General features: G+C 48.4%; 2 protein-coding genes across 3 annotated transcripts in view; one reads left to right on the top strand and one right to left on the bottom strand.

The window, feature by feature from the left end:
* The window catches only part of LOC126520929 (uncharacterized), a 52037-nt gene extending 43865 nt beyond the window's left edge, over positions 1-8172 (bottom strand). Inside the window, exons 1-5 of one of the 2 annotated variants that reach the window (XM_050169760.3) lie at positions 7983-8172; positions 7042-7105; positions 6947-6980; positions 6757-6846; positions 3943-4083 (exon numbers count right to left, since the gene is read on the bottom strand). In XM_050169760.3, the coding sequence (XP_050025717.1) occupies positions 3943-4083; positions 6757-6846; positions 6947-6980; positions 7042-7105; positions 7983-8043 (390 nt within the window). In that variant the 5' untranslated portion in view covers positions 8044-8172. The remainder of the gene's footprint in view (positions 1-3942; positions 4084-6756; positions 6847-6946; positions 6981-7041; positions 7106-7982) is intronic. The other variant, XM_050169761.3, reaches the window with a different exon arrangement.
* Positions 8173-8459: 287 nt separating this feature from the next.
* Positions 8460-16722, top strand: part of eEF5 (eukaryotic translation elongation factor 5) — a 39687-nt gene continuing 31424 nt past the window's right edge. Inside the window, exons 1-2 of the mRNA XM_050169775.3 lie at positions 8460-8558; positions 10295-10477. Of these exons, the coding sequence (XP_050025732.1) occupies positions 10313-10477 (165 nt within the window). The 5' untranslated portion in view covers positions 8460-8558; positions 10295-10312. The remainder of the gene's footprint in view (positions 8559-10294; positions 10478-16722) is intronic.

Here is a 16722-nt window from a genome sequence, read left to right on the forward strand (position 1 = left end):
TTGGCTATGGAACTTGCTGCAAGAAGCCGCACGCCAGTTCGAGAGGCCGCCACTAAGTGGCCATTCGTGAAAAATGATCTTACTATCATCACTGTGATTACGGTCACCGCATGGTTGTTGAACGGGTCGACTCACAGAGGAAGGAAACTCAGGACAGGCCCCGGCGTCACTCTTTGTGAAGCTAAAGTGAAACCGGAAGTTGGCGTTGCTCGTAGCGTTGCTCCGCCTATCGGGCCTGCTCTCCTCTTTTGTTTACGTTTCTCCCACGCCGCGCTGCGCGCAACCGGGCTGCTCGGATGCGCGCGCTCCGCAGCAATACTAAACAATCGTTAGCACGTTAGCATGATTACGCCAAAGAGGGCAAAATTTCCCGCGGATATTCGTTCGTCCGTTGCCATTGCCGTGGCGCGGTGACGACAAGGAGCACGAGCCGCATGATGCCGGGGAGTTGCCAAATCCTAGCTTTGGAGAAGCCGTCGCGGCTCTGGACCTCCTCCGCAGGTACGTCGCACCTCACAACGATGCTGACAGCAATGCGGCCTTCCAGGGTATTGAGAAACGTGTGGAGATTTCTAGCGAGCGAAAGAAACGGCAAGCCACCATTCTAGACTTCTTTAAGTCCTAAGCGCACTTTGTGGAAATAAATTGTCTATAGTTGAAGCTGCACTTTTTTCATTCCTTTTCGGAGCTTTCCTCACTGTTGCGTTTTCCCGGCTGTTACGTTTTTTTTCCCCGGTCCGGTGAAAAACGTATGAACGGGGTTCCACTGTAAATTTAACCCTAGCAGCTGCTAACCGTACTCTTGGAATACTTAAAACGAACCCTCAAGCAAGCGCCACCACTCGTACAAAAACAGGCATATATCACAATCATTTGCCCGAAAATTGAATATGCTCCGGCAATTTGGGGTCCCCATCACGTATATCTAGCCTCTCACCTTGAAGCCCTGCAGAACCGTGCTGCTCGATTTATTTCTTCAGATTATTCAACATTCACCAGCGTTACATCTTTAAAGAAACGTGCCGGTTTGCAATGCTTGAGCCTTCGTTAAAAACATTCTCGCTTATCACTACAGTCGACTCCCGTTAATACGAAGTTCACGGGGACCGCAAAAAACTTCGAATTAAACGAACTTCCAATTAAGCACAAAAACAGCACTTCATTGGTAGCGAAATAGAGTATTTTCCCTAAGAAAAATAATTGGTCATCTTGCCGAATCGCGCAGCTGAAAGCAAATTCTGCAGGCTGTAGATGTGGCGGAATGCTTCTTCCGCGTTACCTTCAGCGGCAAGGAAGCGCTCCGCGAGAGCAAGGCCTGCAGCTGCATCGGCAGCCTTAGGTGGCGGCTCGTCTTCAACGTCATAGTCGCTTTCCTGGGGCCGAATAACCTCCACAATCTTTTTATCCTTTAGTGCACCGCACGTTTCGACCGCCTTGTCTACGGCGACGTAATCTTCAAAATTGACGTCCCCGGGAGCATCACCAAAATCAGTGCTGTCAAGCTCGCTTGTTGACGCTTCCTCCGATGAAATTGCAGAGGCATCCTGAAAAGAAGCTGTCACAAAACCGCAAGCCCTGAAGCAGTTTGCGATTGTTTCTTGCTTCACACGATCCCATGCTCGCGCTAACATGTGAATGGCACTGAGCAGGCTCACCTCATATTTTGCGGAATTATTCATGCACAAAGTCATGCGCTCGAGGAGGTGCCGCCTGTACAGGACCTTAACATTCTTGACGATGCCTTGGTCCATTGGCTGCAAAACAGCTGTTGTGTTTGCAAGCACAAATGCGAGGCGTATTGCACTTAAGGCTGGCACATTCACGTGAGCACTGCAGTGATCCACAAGGGAACAACACCTTGCGGTTCGAAGAAGCAAACTTGCGGTCCAATTTCATTATCCAGCTCTTGAAGATTTCGGCCGCCATCCACGCTTTCTTGTTCGACTCATAGTCCACAGGCAGCGTCTTTATGCCTTTAAAACACCCCGGCTTGGCAACTTTCCCAATCACAAGTAAGCGACATCGTTCTGTGCCAGTCATGTTTGCCGCGATCAGCACCGACACCCTCTCCTTGCTGCGTTTGCCCCCGGCACAGTCGTCGTCCTTGAATGTCAGGGTATTCTCTGGTAGAAGCCGATAGAAAAGTGCAGTCTCATCTGCATTGAAGATGTCTTCCGGTCTGTATTCGCCGAGATATTCACGCAGCTTTTCGTCCTTTCATGTGGCGCATGTTTTCTGGTTAACGGACGCTTTTTCACCACACACGCTCTTAAAGACCAGGTCATGGCGATCTTTAAAGCGCGTCAGCCATCCGACGAAACGAAGTCATCGATCCTCAACATTGTTGCAAGCGTTCGGGCTTTCATCGCAACGATGTCTCCACTGAGAGGAAGTTTGTTGCTCCGGGCCTCCCTAATCCAAACCTGCAGAGCCTTCTCCAACTCTGGGTAAGCGCCGGTGCGCATTTGCTTCCGAAATGTCTTGAACTTGTCGTTCTCAAATGCATCCATTATTGTGCGCTTGTTCTTGATGTAGTTTGAGAGCGTGTTCGGCTTGATCCCGTACTTCAGCGCTATGTCTTGTTTAGCGGCACCTCCCTTCTCAACTTCCTTCAAAACCTCGACTTTCGTTGCCAGGTTGAGCATGCGACAAGAGCCACGGTTTGCCTTGGCTATCAACTGTGCGACTATGTACAGTCAATTCCGAAGCGTAGGATCACCCGCGGAACAACGTAGCCAACGAGCTACACGCACAAAGGCCCTCAACCAACACACATCATAGCACACGCCTCGACATACGCTGCGCGCGCCGCACGCTGCAAGCATAATCTACCACAATCTCGCATCTGCCAGTATGCAGTGCTGCGTGCACCTATGGCATCCGCGATCAGCTCCGGCGACGCGCGGCAGCCGCTTAACCGCCGGAGCTGATCGCAGAGGCTACGGCAGCTGTAGCAATGAATAATCACACTGCTCCAAGAAGGGCGGCGTTGCAGACGGCTGCAGTGGCGAAGACACCAACGCAGAATACGGAGCTGTTGCAGCACTTGAAAAAATTGCACATTCTACCAAAGAATGACGGTCACCTCGAGGATCCTGGCTGAAAATTAACTTCCAATTAAACAATATTACTGGATGAGGACTTCGAATTATCGAGCGATTCCTTCCATAGGATTACATGCAAAACTGACGGGACCAGCACTTCACTTTTAATTAACCGAAAATTGCAATTAAGCGGCTTCGAATTATCGGGAGTCGACTGTATTTGATAAAATTGGTATGTCTTCAAGAGTCATCCGCGTAGCATTCGACAGATGGTAAGTGCGATAATCATTAGCTAGACTTGGCACATGACATTGCTGCAAGTTCACGGTGCGCTCATTACATGGGAAAGAAAACAAAATTGAAATTTGACGTCAAAGTTCAGGTGTGCGATCATTATGCGAATAAATACGGTATGCCAGTATCGTCTGCTGCAGCGCTGCAATGTCTGCTGTCAAAGATAGTTGCCAACCTTGAACACCTTTGCTCCGCCTAATGGTTGCCAGCTGTAAACAGACCGCATTGTCCAATAGGAATGCGCATGCCATCCGCCTGTGCAGATGAACGCTCGCCGTCTATGCGGCAAGCGTCGGCGGTGTAACCAAGTGAAAGAGCACAACAAAGAAAAACGATTAGACACGAGCTGCAAACAGAGGAGACTAATGAGAGCAGCCCCTTCAGTGACATGCGTGTGTGGAACTGGTTTCATTCGGACCCGCCCAACTGCTCGATGCGAACTCGTATTTGGTTTCAGCCAGACCACTCATTTTACACTATCCTCTGCTCGCTTCAGCTCTCGCTCGTGCTTGTTTGGTTTGCGACTGTTTTGTAATCTGATTGTTTATCCAAGTTTTTCTTGGATAAAAATGAGCAGGTACAGCAGCAGCAACAAACAACTCACCCCAGTGGACTGCCTTGGGGGTGGCCTTCTGCGCTGCGCCATCCAGCGACCCCTGAAGCGCCCCCTCCTGCGGTCGGCCGCATAGGGGCTGCCCTTAACAGGCACCCCTTCTGGGCCAGTCACATTGGCAGCCTCGTTGCCCTGCAAGGACACCAGAAATACCCGTCACACACTTCTACTAGAACAGGGGGTGCACTTAGTATCGCACATGCAGTTTGTAAAAGCAAAGTGTTTGCCACTATAAAAACAAGGTACCAGAGACAAAGCATGTTACTCGAAAGCTCTAGCCATGCCCACAGTACAAACAGAAAGGCATTTCACAGCAAGGACATGCTACCACCGACAAGACTTTGTGCCAGACTTGCTGACTTTAGCAAGTGGAGCCTAGACTACCCCGATTACAGAGCCTTGCTGGACTTTTTCTAATCTATGCCTAAGACAGCCCTCCTCGAAATAAAAAGAAAGCCTAATCAGAACCTACATACTCAATGCTAATAAGGCAAGTAGGGCTGCAATTTGGACCACTTGGTTATACATTATACTGGAAAAACGCACTGTTTTGCATGGGACAGAACACACGAAACACAGAGTGCAAATGAACAATTTGAGTTAATACATTTATACACGTGTGAACAAAATGATCAACAGAAAGATGAAGGTACAAGTATTACATTCACTTTGCATTCCCCAAAAGTAGGCAGTAGTATGATCAGCAGTTACCTTTACTATGTTCACTGCATAAGTAATTTCTTCAGACAAAAGAGCTATTGAAGGCATGCTTATGCATTCTCCTGCACATGCAAGTGCCATGGTATGTGCCTAACTTTTAGTTCAATTCAATCATGGTCATGACAGTAGTTTTATTAAACTGTGGTGTACACGTACATCGCGACACATGTGATGGTGCGTTACCTGGATGGCTTATCTGCAGGCAGTTATACGAATGCCCTTTTAGCCATGTGCTAACAGATTGGTCAGACCGAGAAGTTTTGACACTATTTGTAATTACTGGACAGTCCCTCTAGGCTAAGCAGAAGCAACCTTTTTCTGAGAGAACCTCAATGAAAAGTTTTAAATGCCAAAGTAGAACATTTTGCATATTTGCATTCGTCCATATTTGCAAGTGGTAAATACAAGCAACATATTCACAGTATAATATTCACAAGGTAAAAAAAGTTTGCATGATATGGAACCTTGAAAAACCTAGCATATACAAAGGGGACAAAAAACACACTGCCACCTTAACAGTGAATCCTGTGCCAGCACTTAAGATGGAGAGCAGAAGAGGCAGTAAGAAACAATGAACAATCGTTTCAAAGTGTGCATACACGGAACAACTTGACAGCATCATCTATCACAACAGTGCGATGCTTTTAACAAATGGTATTTTGCTGATGAGTGCTGCTTTACTAACAATTTCAGCCTGTTTCTTACACAGCAATACTTGTGGCTGCTGGTTATAACCACATCTATCCACACATGCATGCCTGATAACTCAAAGACTTTTTGTAGTTAGATTTGCACTAACGCTATTAGTTAAAGAATTCCAAAGTGATGAAATCACTGGATACTAAATACACAAGCAACTGTTTCCTTGTTCATCCAGAAAAACCTTAACACAATTCAGAAACAGTTCAACACCAGACATTAATGAAATCCATTTACTTATTCTGGTTTCCATCTACATTATGCAATGAAAGGCCAGGACTGAACAGACGGCAAGACATGAGCCACATATTTCACAACAGCTCAGGGAACACATCGAATGCAAAAAAGCCCTACATTATATGCAGTGCACCTAACGTTGTCCTCTACAGGATTTGCTTCTTGCCTTTCAATCAGTGTGATCGCTTAATTTTCCACAGCCAAGGCTCTAGTTGGCAGCAAGTGACCTGTTATTTTGAGAATAAGCTGGAAGTGACTACAGAAGTTATGTTTTACTACAGGCACAAAAAAAATGCTTGTTTCAAAATAACTGCAGTTCCAAGTTACTTCACTTTGATGACCACTAATGAAATATCTGCCTGTTACAAGATGGTTCACATATCTGTTAAGTGTTTACCATTTCAGACAGCAGCACCTGAGCTGGTGACTATTATTCTTCACCGTGCCTGCTTTGCTTATGAGCTATTACTCTCAAACAGATCCCGCAAAATACACCAACCACGCCTCCCCACATCCACTTACTCTGGACCCCTGGTCATACCTTGCTGCCGGGTAACGAACGCACACATGCGGTTGCCCAAGAAATTTCCCTCCGGGAGACTCGGCGTAGTGAGGCGACTAGTTCAGAGTGGGGGGATCCCTTGCTCCGTTACAAAGACATACTCCGTTATTATACACGCATTCGTCGCACCCACGCGGCACCACCGCCGTCCTTCTCGCGGGAGGAAGCAGTGGCATTACGCCAGTTACAAACCGCAACTTTTCCAAATCTTGTCTCTCTCAATAAATTCTACCCACACTGTTATGCAGATTGTTGCCCTGGCTGTGGCAGCTCGCCCACCATCTTCCACGTCATGATTGAGTGCACTGCAAATCTCTTTCCTCCCTTGCCAACTCCCCTTTAGCCCTTACGCAACAAAGAGCTGTTGGTCGATGCCCTCCGGGCTGTGATACAACGGGCTCGAAACATCGCCGGAATCATCTTAGGGACCCTGGACTGAGGGTTCCTCCCACACTGCTCTCGCCATTCAAATATTATTAATAAAGATCTTTTACTCTCTGCATAACAATAGAGTATGTGTGCATGTACTTCAGAAATTGTTGGTACCCACTACACACACACTAATGACACCCGTACAGAGGACTTGCCTTTTCACCGACGACGACGTCAAACTCAACGGTCTCTCCTTCGCCCACACTTCTGACAACTTTTAGAGGGTTGTTTTTCGTTATTGCAGTCTGCAAACAGAAACACGAGCATGCGTTACGTGCGCAGATTATTTTGATGGTTTTTGTTCACAAATTGCAACCACAAGCTTGAGTGGCTGCAGACGCATACCTGATGAACAAAGATGTCTTCTTTTGTATCATTTCTGCAAGAGAAACAAATTAGGTGCATGAAGTTGACCTCAGAATAACCGTTTTTTGTCTTACCTATTTATAAATCCGTATCCATTTTTCACGTTAAACCATTTCACTGTTCCCAAAACTCTTTCAGCTGAAAAGAAAGGCGAAACGTACGACCGATTAGTATACAACATGCAACGAACGCACAAGCGTCGCATACCACGATTTTTTTTTCTCTCCCTCATTAATCTCAATTGAATCCTGCTTCATTTTGTCCCTCAATTCTTCAGTGAAGCGAAGGCGCTGAGAAGTTTGTGGAAGCTGCCGCCATGTGATAGGGCGAGAAGTAGCCACGCCTTCCATAATATGAATTGAGTGCGCATGAGAAAGTGTTCACAGCTTTAACTATCAACATCGCCGGCACATTTGGAGCGAAGCTTAACATGCTTGCTGTGCAGAACAGCAAGTGCAAAACATACAGGCTGAAGGTATGCCACTAGCTGTTATACATGCTACACTTTTAGTCGGAACTCAAGCTGACATCAAAGAAAAAGCGTACGCACTCAAGAGTTGCAAAGCAATCACAGAAGTGTTCGGTTAATTTTAGTTAGATCTTTATTATGTCTTCGCCAGGTCCACTAACTCAAACCCCTACAACAAATCACCTCTTATAGTTCTGAAAGCACGTAAAAAAAAAATTAATCACATTACGTAGCATGAGGCGGGTTATTTATAAAGATTCTGCTCGTAGCGTGCATCAGCTAGGCCTAAAAACACACACCGCAGCTAGGCTTAAGCATTCCAAGTTTGTACGCGCGCGGACGTTCCCACTGGTGAAAATGCTTAGGTCGGTGCATGCGAGAACCACAAGCCATTCTCGTTACTGGCAATCCGTGCAGTCGCCAACGTGTCCGCAGCGTAGTGGCGCGTGTCAATCAAGAGCGTGCGACCGCTAATCATGCATTTGCGGTGTGCGAGAAGCCTTCTCAGCAAAACGCGCATCGGATTCGTTATGTACTGTACATTACCGAGCACTTCCTTTTTCTTTCTTGAAACTGGTTCCTCTGAACCGATCTCGGTCTCGGCCATGATTTTAAGCGTTCCCGTCCTACGATGTTATTCACACTATACCGGCCTCCTTCCGCCAGCGCCGATGGAACGACTCCCGTCCTTTACTTTGTTCTCCCTCCCCAGTTCTAACCGTGCATGCTGCACATAGAACGCCGGTAAGCTTCTGCATGATTGGCCCAAAGAAGCATGACGTAGGTGAAAAACAGAAGCAGAAAAGTATGCACGTTTTTCATTCGTTCGTCAGTCACTGGCCGCATTCCCGTATCTGACCGAGTAAAAGCAGAAACCGAAACCGACCATTCTGCATATGCCTTACGTTTTAAAATACTTGAAGCGAATAATAAAATTAATGTATACCAAAACTATTACTTAATAAACGCATGTTTTAGGATTTATTGTAAATTTTTAGCCTTTATTATTTTGAGAAGCTTGTGGCACTGCTTCGTGTCACCTTTTACATGGAGCAGTGCTTCCGAAAACGTGGAGCGAAAGCGCAGCTATCCCTTTTCCGCTAGCAGCCGGACGAGTCACATGTAAGTTTTCAATGGGGCGCTGCATATGCAGCTGATATTTCACGTATTGTTTAATAGCAGCCTGCTTTTGTTGTTTCTGGCCAGTTGCATTCGCTTGCTTCACTCGCACGTGCGTGTTGCACGCGGTTTGGGTGCGTTTTGAGGAATATACAGGTTATGTAAAATTAGGCCTAGGGGATGTCTCGCGCCATGACAATTTCTTGCGCCTATTTAGGAGATCCGGGTGTTCATTTAGTGCATGTGCACTTTAAAAAAGCTTGGCTGTTTATACCATATATGTGGTGAACAGCGCAAACGATTGTCGAACTGACGTTTCGGCGGTGGCCTGTTTCGATTCCCGCCGCCTTGCTCTGCGAAAAGTGGCCGTTCATTTCGCCGGCTGGCCGTGTATGTGACTGGCGCCGTCTTTTGTCAACGCTGCACCACAGACTTACCGACGTGTGGAGGACTAAGGTTAGGCCTAATGAGTTATGGTTTTACTGTCGGTTTCGTTTGCTTTCAATGTCGCCCCGGAGTCCGATATGACATCGTTCGGTCAACTTCTTTCATCCCATTGTTGCTAGTAGCCATGCGCGGATGAGCAGGCGCGTGGACGCCGTGTGACGGCCCTCTGTGCTGTCTCGCGCTCGAGCCGGCAGCATCTGGTATCGGCCTCGCGTTCGCTGCGCTGTGTCGCCGTCGTGTTCTAACGTGCTTGCGACTCTGGGAACGCATTGTTTATTGTATTTTTTTTTCCAGCGTGCACGAGGGCAGCTCTTTGTCTCAGCTTCCACCGAGACCTATTTCACCGCTGCCACCCGGCACTAGGGCAGCAGGGGCGCGTCCCGGGCCGCGGTTTGGCTTGGTCTCTGTCTTCCCTGTGCTTGTGTGTTGTGGTTAGCATTTACTTTGTTGCTACAGCCTGACGGTGCTATGCAGTGCTTCTTATGGCTTATGAGCCTTGCAAGCCTATGGCGACGACCCAGTTTGACCTCCATCAGCCCTATCTGCCAGAAGTGTTCGTTGTATTGGGGATGGGAATGAATGGTTTCTTCAAAGCCAGCGCCATGCTTCCGTGGTACAACGCTTATTGCCAGGCGTGTTCATTTGACATGTGCGTAGACCTGCCCGTCGACGCCGCCCTTCTTTTGGCTTGCGCCAAATTCTTGCGTTCATAGTATCGTGAGCATTTGTCTTGAAGTGCGTTTTATAGTTTCTTTTCGGTGTTATCGGCGATTGATAATACCCTCTTCTGCAGAACTAGTCGGCTCTGTGCATGCATACGATCTGAGCCGCGGTAAAGTTTCGTACAGTGCAAGCTGTTACTAGCACGTGGTGTGTTTTGGGCGCAGTCTGCGCATTCACGTTGATATGTACTTGCGTTGTGGTCGGTGCGTTCTACCGCGTTGACCGCGAGCGATCAAGGCTTGCTCGTCGGCCGAACGGTTCTCGCACGTGGCTGCATTATGTGGAAAACGCTGTTAAGTAGTTTTTTGTTCTCCCAATATGTTGCGTGCGTTTTTAACACTGCCAGAAATTTTGCAACCTTTTCACTATTTGGTATGTCATTTCATTATATTGCATGAATGACAGCTGTGTCAGTACCTAATTGGGTGCACAACTTAAATTCATCACTGGAAGTCTTATACATCCGTGTGGAGTTAGTGTGCATGACTGTTTGAACCTTGATGTGCTATTATTGTCATAATAATCTGCATCCTTGTGGCTTTGTTGTTGAAGTGTTGCTCTAACTGCAGTGGCACTGAGGGAGCATCATGGATGACACAGAGCAGTACCAGGCAGCAGGGTCTGGTGCCTCCCAGACGTACCCTGTGCAATGCTCTTCCCTTCGCAAGAACGGATTCGTCATGCTCAAGGGCAGGCCCTGCCGCATTGTAGAGATGACCACATCCAAGACTGGCAAGCATGGCCACGCCAAGGTATTTGACCATCTACTGTGAGCAGTACATTAAAATTACAGCAGTGCAGCTGTGGTTCTTGCCTGCCACAATTGTTACTGGTTAATATTCTTTGCATTTTGCCTTGATTTGCGTAATTGTCTAGTCATTCAGAGCTGAAGACTTCCACATTGTGTGCATGAATAGTAGGCACAAGTCTTGAAATGGCTTGCTTAAGTATATACACCAGTAAACAGACGTGCATGATTTATTCTTTTGCAAAATGGAGTGGAAACCTGGGCAGATTGTGGCTCATTAGGCTTTGAAGGCATTTTCTAAACAGCTTTCATAATACCCCTGACACACGGGCGCTCTGAAGTCCTTTAGGTAAGGGGACATCTACCGGAAAGGCGTCCAAGTGCAGTGACACACGACAAAGGAGTATCTCCTTTACGGCAATGTTCCTTTTCGGGAAAGGAGATCGCGCAACTACTTTTCGAGTGGAAAAGGAGTTACTCTCGCACACAGCGTGCACAACTCGTCAATAGAAGGAAACCTGCCACACAACTATGGTGCCCATGGGTATTTTTTTTACCTTGCGAGAATGTTTTAATTGTTAGCGGTAATATAATTTGTCGAATAGTGAATATTTCCTCTAGCTATACTCTCAAACGCTCGCATAATGTCGCTAGTGCCGCCATGTTGAATTCCGGCAGTGTCGTCGTCGTTTGCTGCGCGCATGTAGTGTGTTCACGTCGCGAGATGCAGACTACACAATCAGCGCCCGCAGGAAATACCCAGAAGAAACCACAGTTGTTGGAATAACATATTGATTAAAAAGCGTTACACCTGCGCGCTCAAAGGAAGGGACGACAAAGACGTGAAAAAGGACGACAGAAACGTGGGCATCACCAGAATAAACAGCACGCACAGCAAAACACCGGCTGCACATAGTTGCTGGACCAAGTTAAATGGCTGCTAACAACGCAAAAACGCGAATAAAATAAACGACTATAAGCATTATTAGCCATCAACAATGAAAAAAATATATTTTTAGGTTCTACAGTAGCTGAGTGTAATAAAATACGCAGCTTTTTAAGCATGTTTTCTCTCTTGTGGCTTTAACAGCCAGCGCTATTTTTCTTGAGGCGTTCATCTGAGGAACTACCTGAAGTTCAGTGCGGTGCCGTGTGTCATCGGCGCAATTCCTTTCTGCAAAGGGTCCTTCAGAGTAGCAAAAGGGGTATAAGAGTATTACATGAACACGGGACAAGACTGGCATTGAGACTTTTGGAGTTCCTCCACACTGGGTGCCTGTGGTATCATGTTTGGACAATGCCTGCTTGTGAATAAAATTTTCTCATTTGGTGGTTATTTTGCATCATACAGGAACCAAGCACTCAATTTACGGCATTGAACTCTGCATATAAATTGCACACTACAGTGCTTTTGGCCTAAGCTTTTTTTCACCTAGCTCGAGCAGTGGTTCAGGACCCCTTTAAGAGTACTGACACAAAAATTCTGTATCTCATTTTATGGTTTGTTCGAGTTGCACCAATTTTGTAATGCCAGTACGATGTCAGAATTCCTTTGTTCTGTAGGGTGCATTGTCAAGAGCACCTTGCGTGATGAAAATCAAAGGTAGTAATTGTATGTTATTGCAAACCATTGACTCGCGTGCCAGCCTGGTTAATGTGTAGTCGCAGAAACTGGCTAGCTTGCCATAAACTGTTGTGCTTTCTCTTACTGAACGAACCACATGCACTACATCTCAAATGGTGAAACTGTCATTGAGGTGCACCAGTGCGAAGCATGTTTTGCATGTGTAATGCTCTGCTGTGCACCATGTAGAATAAGAGCAGTCATGTTTTGCTCAAGTAAGGGTATGATCCTCGTGAAGATGTAGTGCTGTGTAGTCAAACCTTGTTACACTGAAATAATGTATATAACGAGACAAGTGAAATTCCCCTTGAGATCCTTATAATCATAGTGTAGTACATGAAGTAATGAACTTTGTCATAACGAGGTATTACTGATTAGCAAGTAATGTGTGCCTCCTAGCTGCCCCAAAATGTCTGCCGCAGCGGCATCAAATAAACTGTCAGAATTTTTGCAGTAAATCCCTTGGTTGTGGTGGCATACTTTGAAAATTTTGTGAGCTTTAAAGATGGTTAGTTGTTGAAATATTATTTTGGTTGCACTTCAGTATCTGCAGATTCTATGTGTGAAAGTGGTAGCAATATTTTAATATGGTTATCTTCATATTGCATGTGTGAAACTAGACATTGCTGTTTGCTGCCACTGCAGAAACCAAGCTCACAGTGATGAGCCCTTTTCAATCACGATGGTCTTCTGAAAATGGTATGAGGACACAGATTGAATCTGAGTGAGCTTGGGTTAAGTATGAAGGCAGGTCTTGTCATAGCAAACTTGCAATTGTTCTTTTAGTAGCTCAGAAGGCAAGACACCTGGTCTCAAGCTTGTCACTGTAACTGAAGGTACCATGCTGGTAGAGGTTCAACTTGGAGCTGGCAGTTGCTGGAGCAGCGTTAGCATTATTTTGGGTTTTCATTCTTGCCTGTCATTTTGATGGGTAAGTTCCAACTTCCTTGATTGGTTTGGCCCCTGGCACTATTCCGCAGCTGTAAGAAATTGAACACCAGGATACAGAAGATGGCATCACTTCAGCCACAGCTGAAATTCTCATGATACAGTGGCCACTCAGTTGTGCTGTCCTTAACCCCTTCAGGTGCTATGTGCACAATTGTGCTGTGAATATAGTACATCAAAATCAAAAGCACTGGCAAAGGCTATTTAAACCAGTTCAGTAGAGCAAACTGTCCTACCCTGTGCCCACGTGCTGCACGGTGCTATGAACATGCCTGGATGGCGCACGCGTAGACTTTGTCAGAAGGTGGAAGAAATTGGCTCCCTGGCTCATGAGACAGAAATCGGTCGGAGTGCAGGTCCTTAGTACCCGTTTCGCGTAGCCAGGGCCAGCGTGTATCTCTAGCTGCGCAAGCTCCTGGCACCATCTCTTGCGCACAGTGCGAGCCTTGCTCTCTTCGCTTCTCCAATGCCACCCACCCCTGTGTGGCAGCAATTAGAGCGTCAGCTCGGTAGCGGTTGGTGCACCTCTTTGGCGCCCGTTCATGCGTTTCGCGTCACCGTTGTGCCTCGCTGTAACCAGCTCTCTAGCCAAGGCCATTGCGTATCTCTAGCTGGGTGAGAGCCTTGCTTTCTTCGCTTCTCCAATAACCGCCCCTGTGCGGCAGCAATCAAAATGCCGGCTCGGTGGTGGTTGATGTGATGTGCTGCTGCCCAAGCCAAAACTCATAACTGCCACCATTCGTCATTGCGTGTGCCCCTGTCCCCCTCCTCCACGACAGAGAGCACGTGGCATTCTCTGGTTGCTAAAGCGCCGGCTCACTATCAGCAGGTCACGGCACCCGCTTCCCAAGCCGAAACGCAGCGCCACCTTCAGTTCACTTGCTAGCAGCGTCAACGGCGTCAGTCAGTCGCTTCCATCTTTTTGCCGCGCAACTTTCCTATGCACCTACACGCTGCCTCCAACAAACTCCTGATAAGCGAGGCAGTTGCGCCAAACTATGCTCCGTTTGCGGCGGCTGGTGCGAAATGTTCCGCACAAGGCTGATTGTCCCAGTTTCACAAACGGTTGCTACTATAATCCGTCTGCCTATATAGATAGTTTACCGTATTTACTCGCATAATGATCGCACTTTTTTGTCAGAAAAAATTGCACGAATTCAGGGGTGCGATCATTACGCGGGTTAAATTTCCGCGAAAAAAAAAATTTTTTTCGTCCCCCGTTTGCTGCGGGTGCGGGACACCAAAACAAAAATGGCGGCCGGCTGAGCAAGCCGAAAGCGCCGAACGCGATTTTTTTTTTCTTCTTGTGAGTACATTACATGCATTGAAACAGTTTTTTCCGTATCAGTAATGAATAATATCGTTAATATCGGCAAGTTTGCGGCAATAACGTAGCCATGTCCACTTTGAGGGGGCAGAAACAGATGGGCGCGCTTAGCTGCCAGTGACATAGAAACACATGGCAGGCATGCTGCAGAAACTGCGGCATCTGTCTTAACTACTATCCTAATACCGCACGTTTGCGCTAAGGGTGGGTGCATATCTTAGCTGTGTTACAAGCGTTGGCGTATGAATAAGGTACTTTTAACTATAGGGCTTCGGGCTAACGTGCCCAGACCCGGCTAGCTAAGGTCTAAGGAGACACGTAGCTCGTCCCCACTCCGCAGCGCACGCCAAGGGGCGCCGCGGTAGTGATCGAACTTGCGCAGAGCGAACACTATTGCTAGACACTCACGTTCGGTCACGGAATAGTTAAGCTCTGCGGGCGTCAACGACCGGCTGGCAAAGGCCACTGGCCGAAGAACGTCCTCATGTTCTTGGAGCAGCACCGCACCTATACCCAGGTCGCTCGCGTCAGCTTGGACTACGAACTCCATGTTCAGGTCGGGCAGCTTCAGCTCGGCTGTGTCCACAAGAGGTTTAGAGAGAGCCCTGAAGGCATCCTCTTGCTCCGGACCCCAGCTCCAGCTTGTAGACTTCCTCAACAACGAGGTCAAGGGAGCCTGTAGAACGGCGCAGTTGGGCACGAATTGGCGGTAGTAATTCACCATGCCCAAAAAGCGTCTGAGGGCCTGTATGTTAGCTGGCGTTGGGTACTCGAGGATAGCTCGGACCTTGTCCTCGCTCGGCAAAACACGGCCTCGCTCTATTGTAAAGCCCAGCGGTGAGACACGGGTCTCTGCGATCTGAGCTTTCTTCGGGTTCAGAGTAATACCGGCAGCGTGCAGCCTTCCGAGGATGTCCTCCAAGTGGCGGAGGTGTTCCTCAAAGGTGCGAGAGAAGAGGACAATATTGTCTAGGTAGGCTAGGGCGTATTGCCATTTTGCCCTTCCGAGAACTCTGTCCATCAATCTCTGGAAAGTCGTTGCAGCGCCCGAGCAGCCAAAGGGCATGCGAGTGAACTCGTACAAGCTTCTATGGGAGGTGAAAGCGGTTTTCTCCGCGTCCCTTGGCTCCATCTGCACTTGCAGGTAACCGCGGCTAGCATCTAGAGTGGTAAAATAATGTGCACCACCTAGGCTCGCCACGATTGAGTCAATGCTCGGCATAGGGTAAGCATCCTTCCGAGTGGCTTCATTGAGTCGGCGGTAGTCCACGCAAAGACGAGAGAAGCAGTCTTTTTTCGGGACCAGCACTACCAGAGAACCCCACGGACTATTAGATCGGCGGATTACGCCAGTCTCGATCATTTCGTCCATTGCGAGGTGGATAGCTTTCCTTTTGGCCATGCTCACGGGCTTGGGATTGCATTTCCACGGTAGCGCGTCGCCTGTGTCGATCTGGTGTCGCACAAGAGTGGTGCGTCCCGGCCGATCTGTCAACATCGCGTGAAATTGGTTCAGCAGCGATGACAGGTGCGCCTTCTCACGTTCCGACAAACTGCCAGGCAAAGGCGGCAGCGAGCGGTTCGTTTCGCCGCGCACACTTGCGATCGTAGGATTACATGAAATCCGCTTGCGCTCGGCTCGGGAGAATGAGTCTCGCAACGAGCTCTGCCCGCTTCGCTGGCCGACGAGGGGCCGCGTACAGCGGGTTTTGTGACAGCCGGAGTCTGGGGGGTCAATGGGACTCGCCCCTCCTCCTGCCGTGGTGCCGCGCCCGGGGCTCTAGGTGCCACCGAAGCGACAGGGAAATGCGCAAAAGGTTTCAGGGGCGCACCAGGGCCCTCCCTGTATCCTTTGTTCGCAATGTCTATCACGATCCCAGTGCGGGCCAGAAAGTCTCGGCCTACTATCACGGGTACGGACAGACCAGGGAGGTACACGAACCTGTGACGGCGTACACGCTCCTCCCAGTGCACAACCAATCTCGCCGAGCCACACGAGGTAGCCGCACCGCTCGCGAGATGGAAGGCGGTGTTGCAGGCTCGCAGCCGGACTGAGTGCCGGCGTAAGTGAGCCAAAACTTCCTCTTCGAACAGCGAGGCTGTGGCGCCACTGTCCAGTAGTGCTGCAAACGTTCGACCAGCGATCGTGAGCGCAAGGAAGGGGGCTGGCGACGGGTCATCAATTCCGACCCTACACGCCATCGGGGCTAAGGAACCCCTTGTTTCAGGCACCGCCGGCGAAGGCAGAGTCACCGGCAGCACACGCCGTTTCCCGTCGGGCGATTGTGCCCTTTGGTAGCGTGGCGGTTTGTGCACTCCCGGGCAATGTGGCCCGTCTCATTGCACTTGT

This window comes from Dermacentor andersoni, chromosome 3 (assembly GCF_023375885.2).
Source record: "Dermacentor andersoni chromosome 3, qqDerAnde1_hic_scaffold, whole genome shotgun sequence".
Taxonomy (NCBI): Eukaryota; Metazoa; Arthropoda; class Arachnida; order Ixodida; family Ixodidae; genus Dermacentor; species Dermacentor andersoni.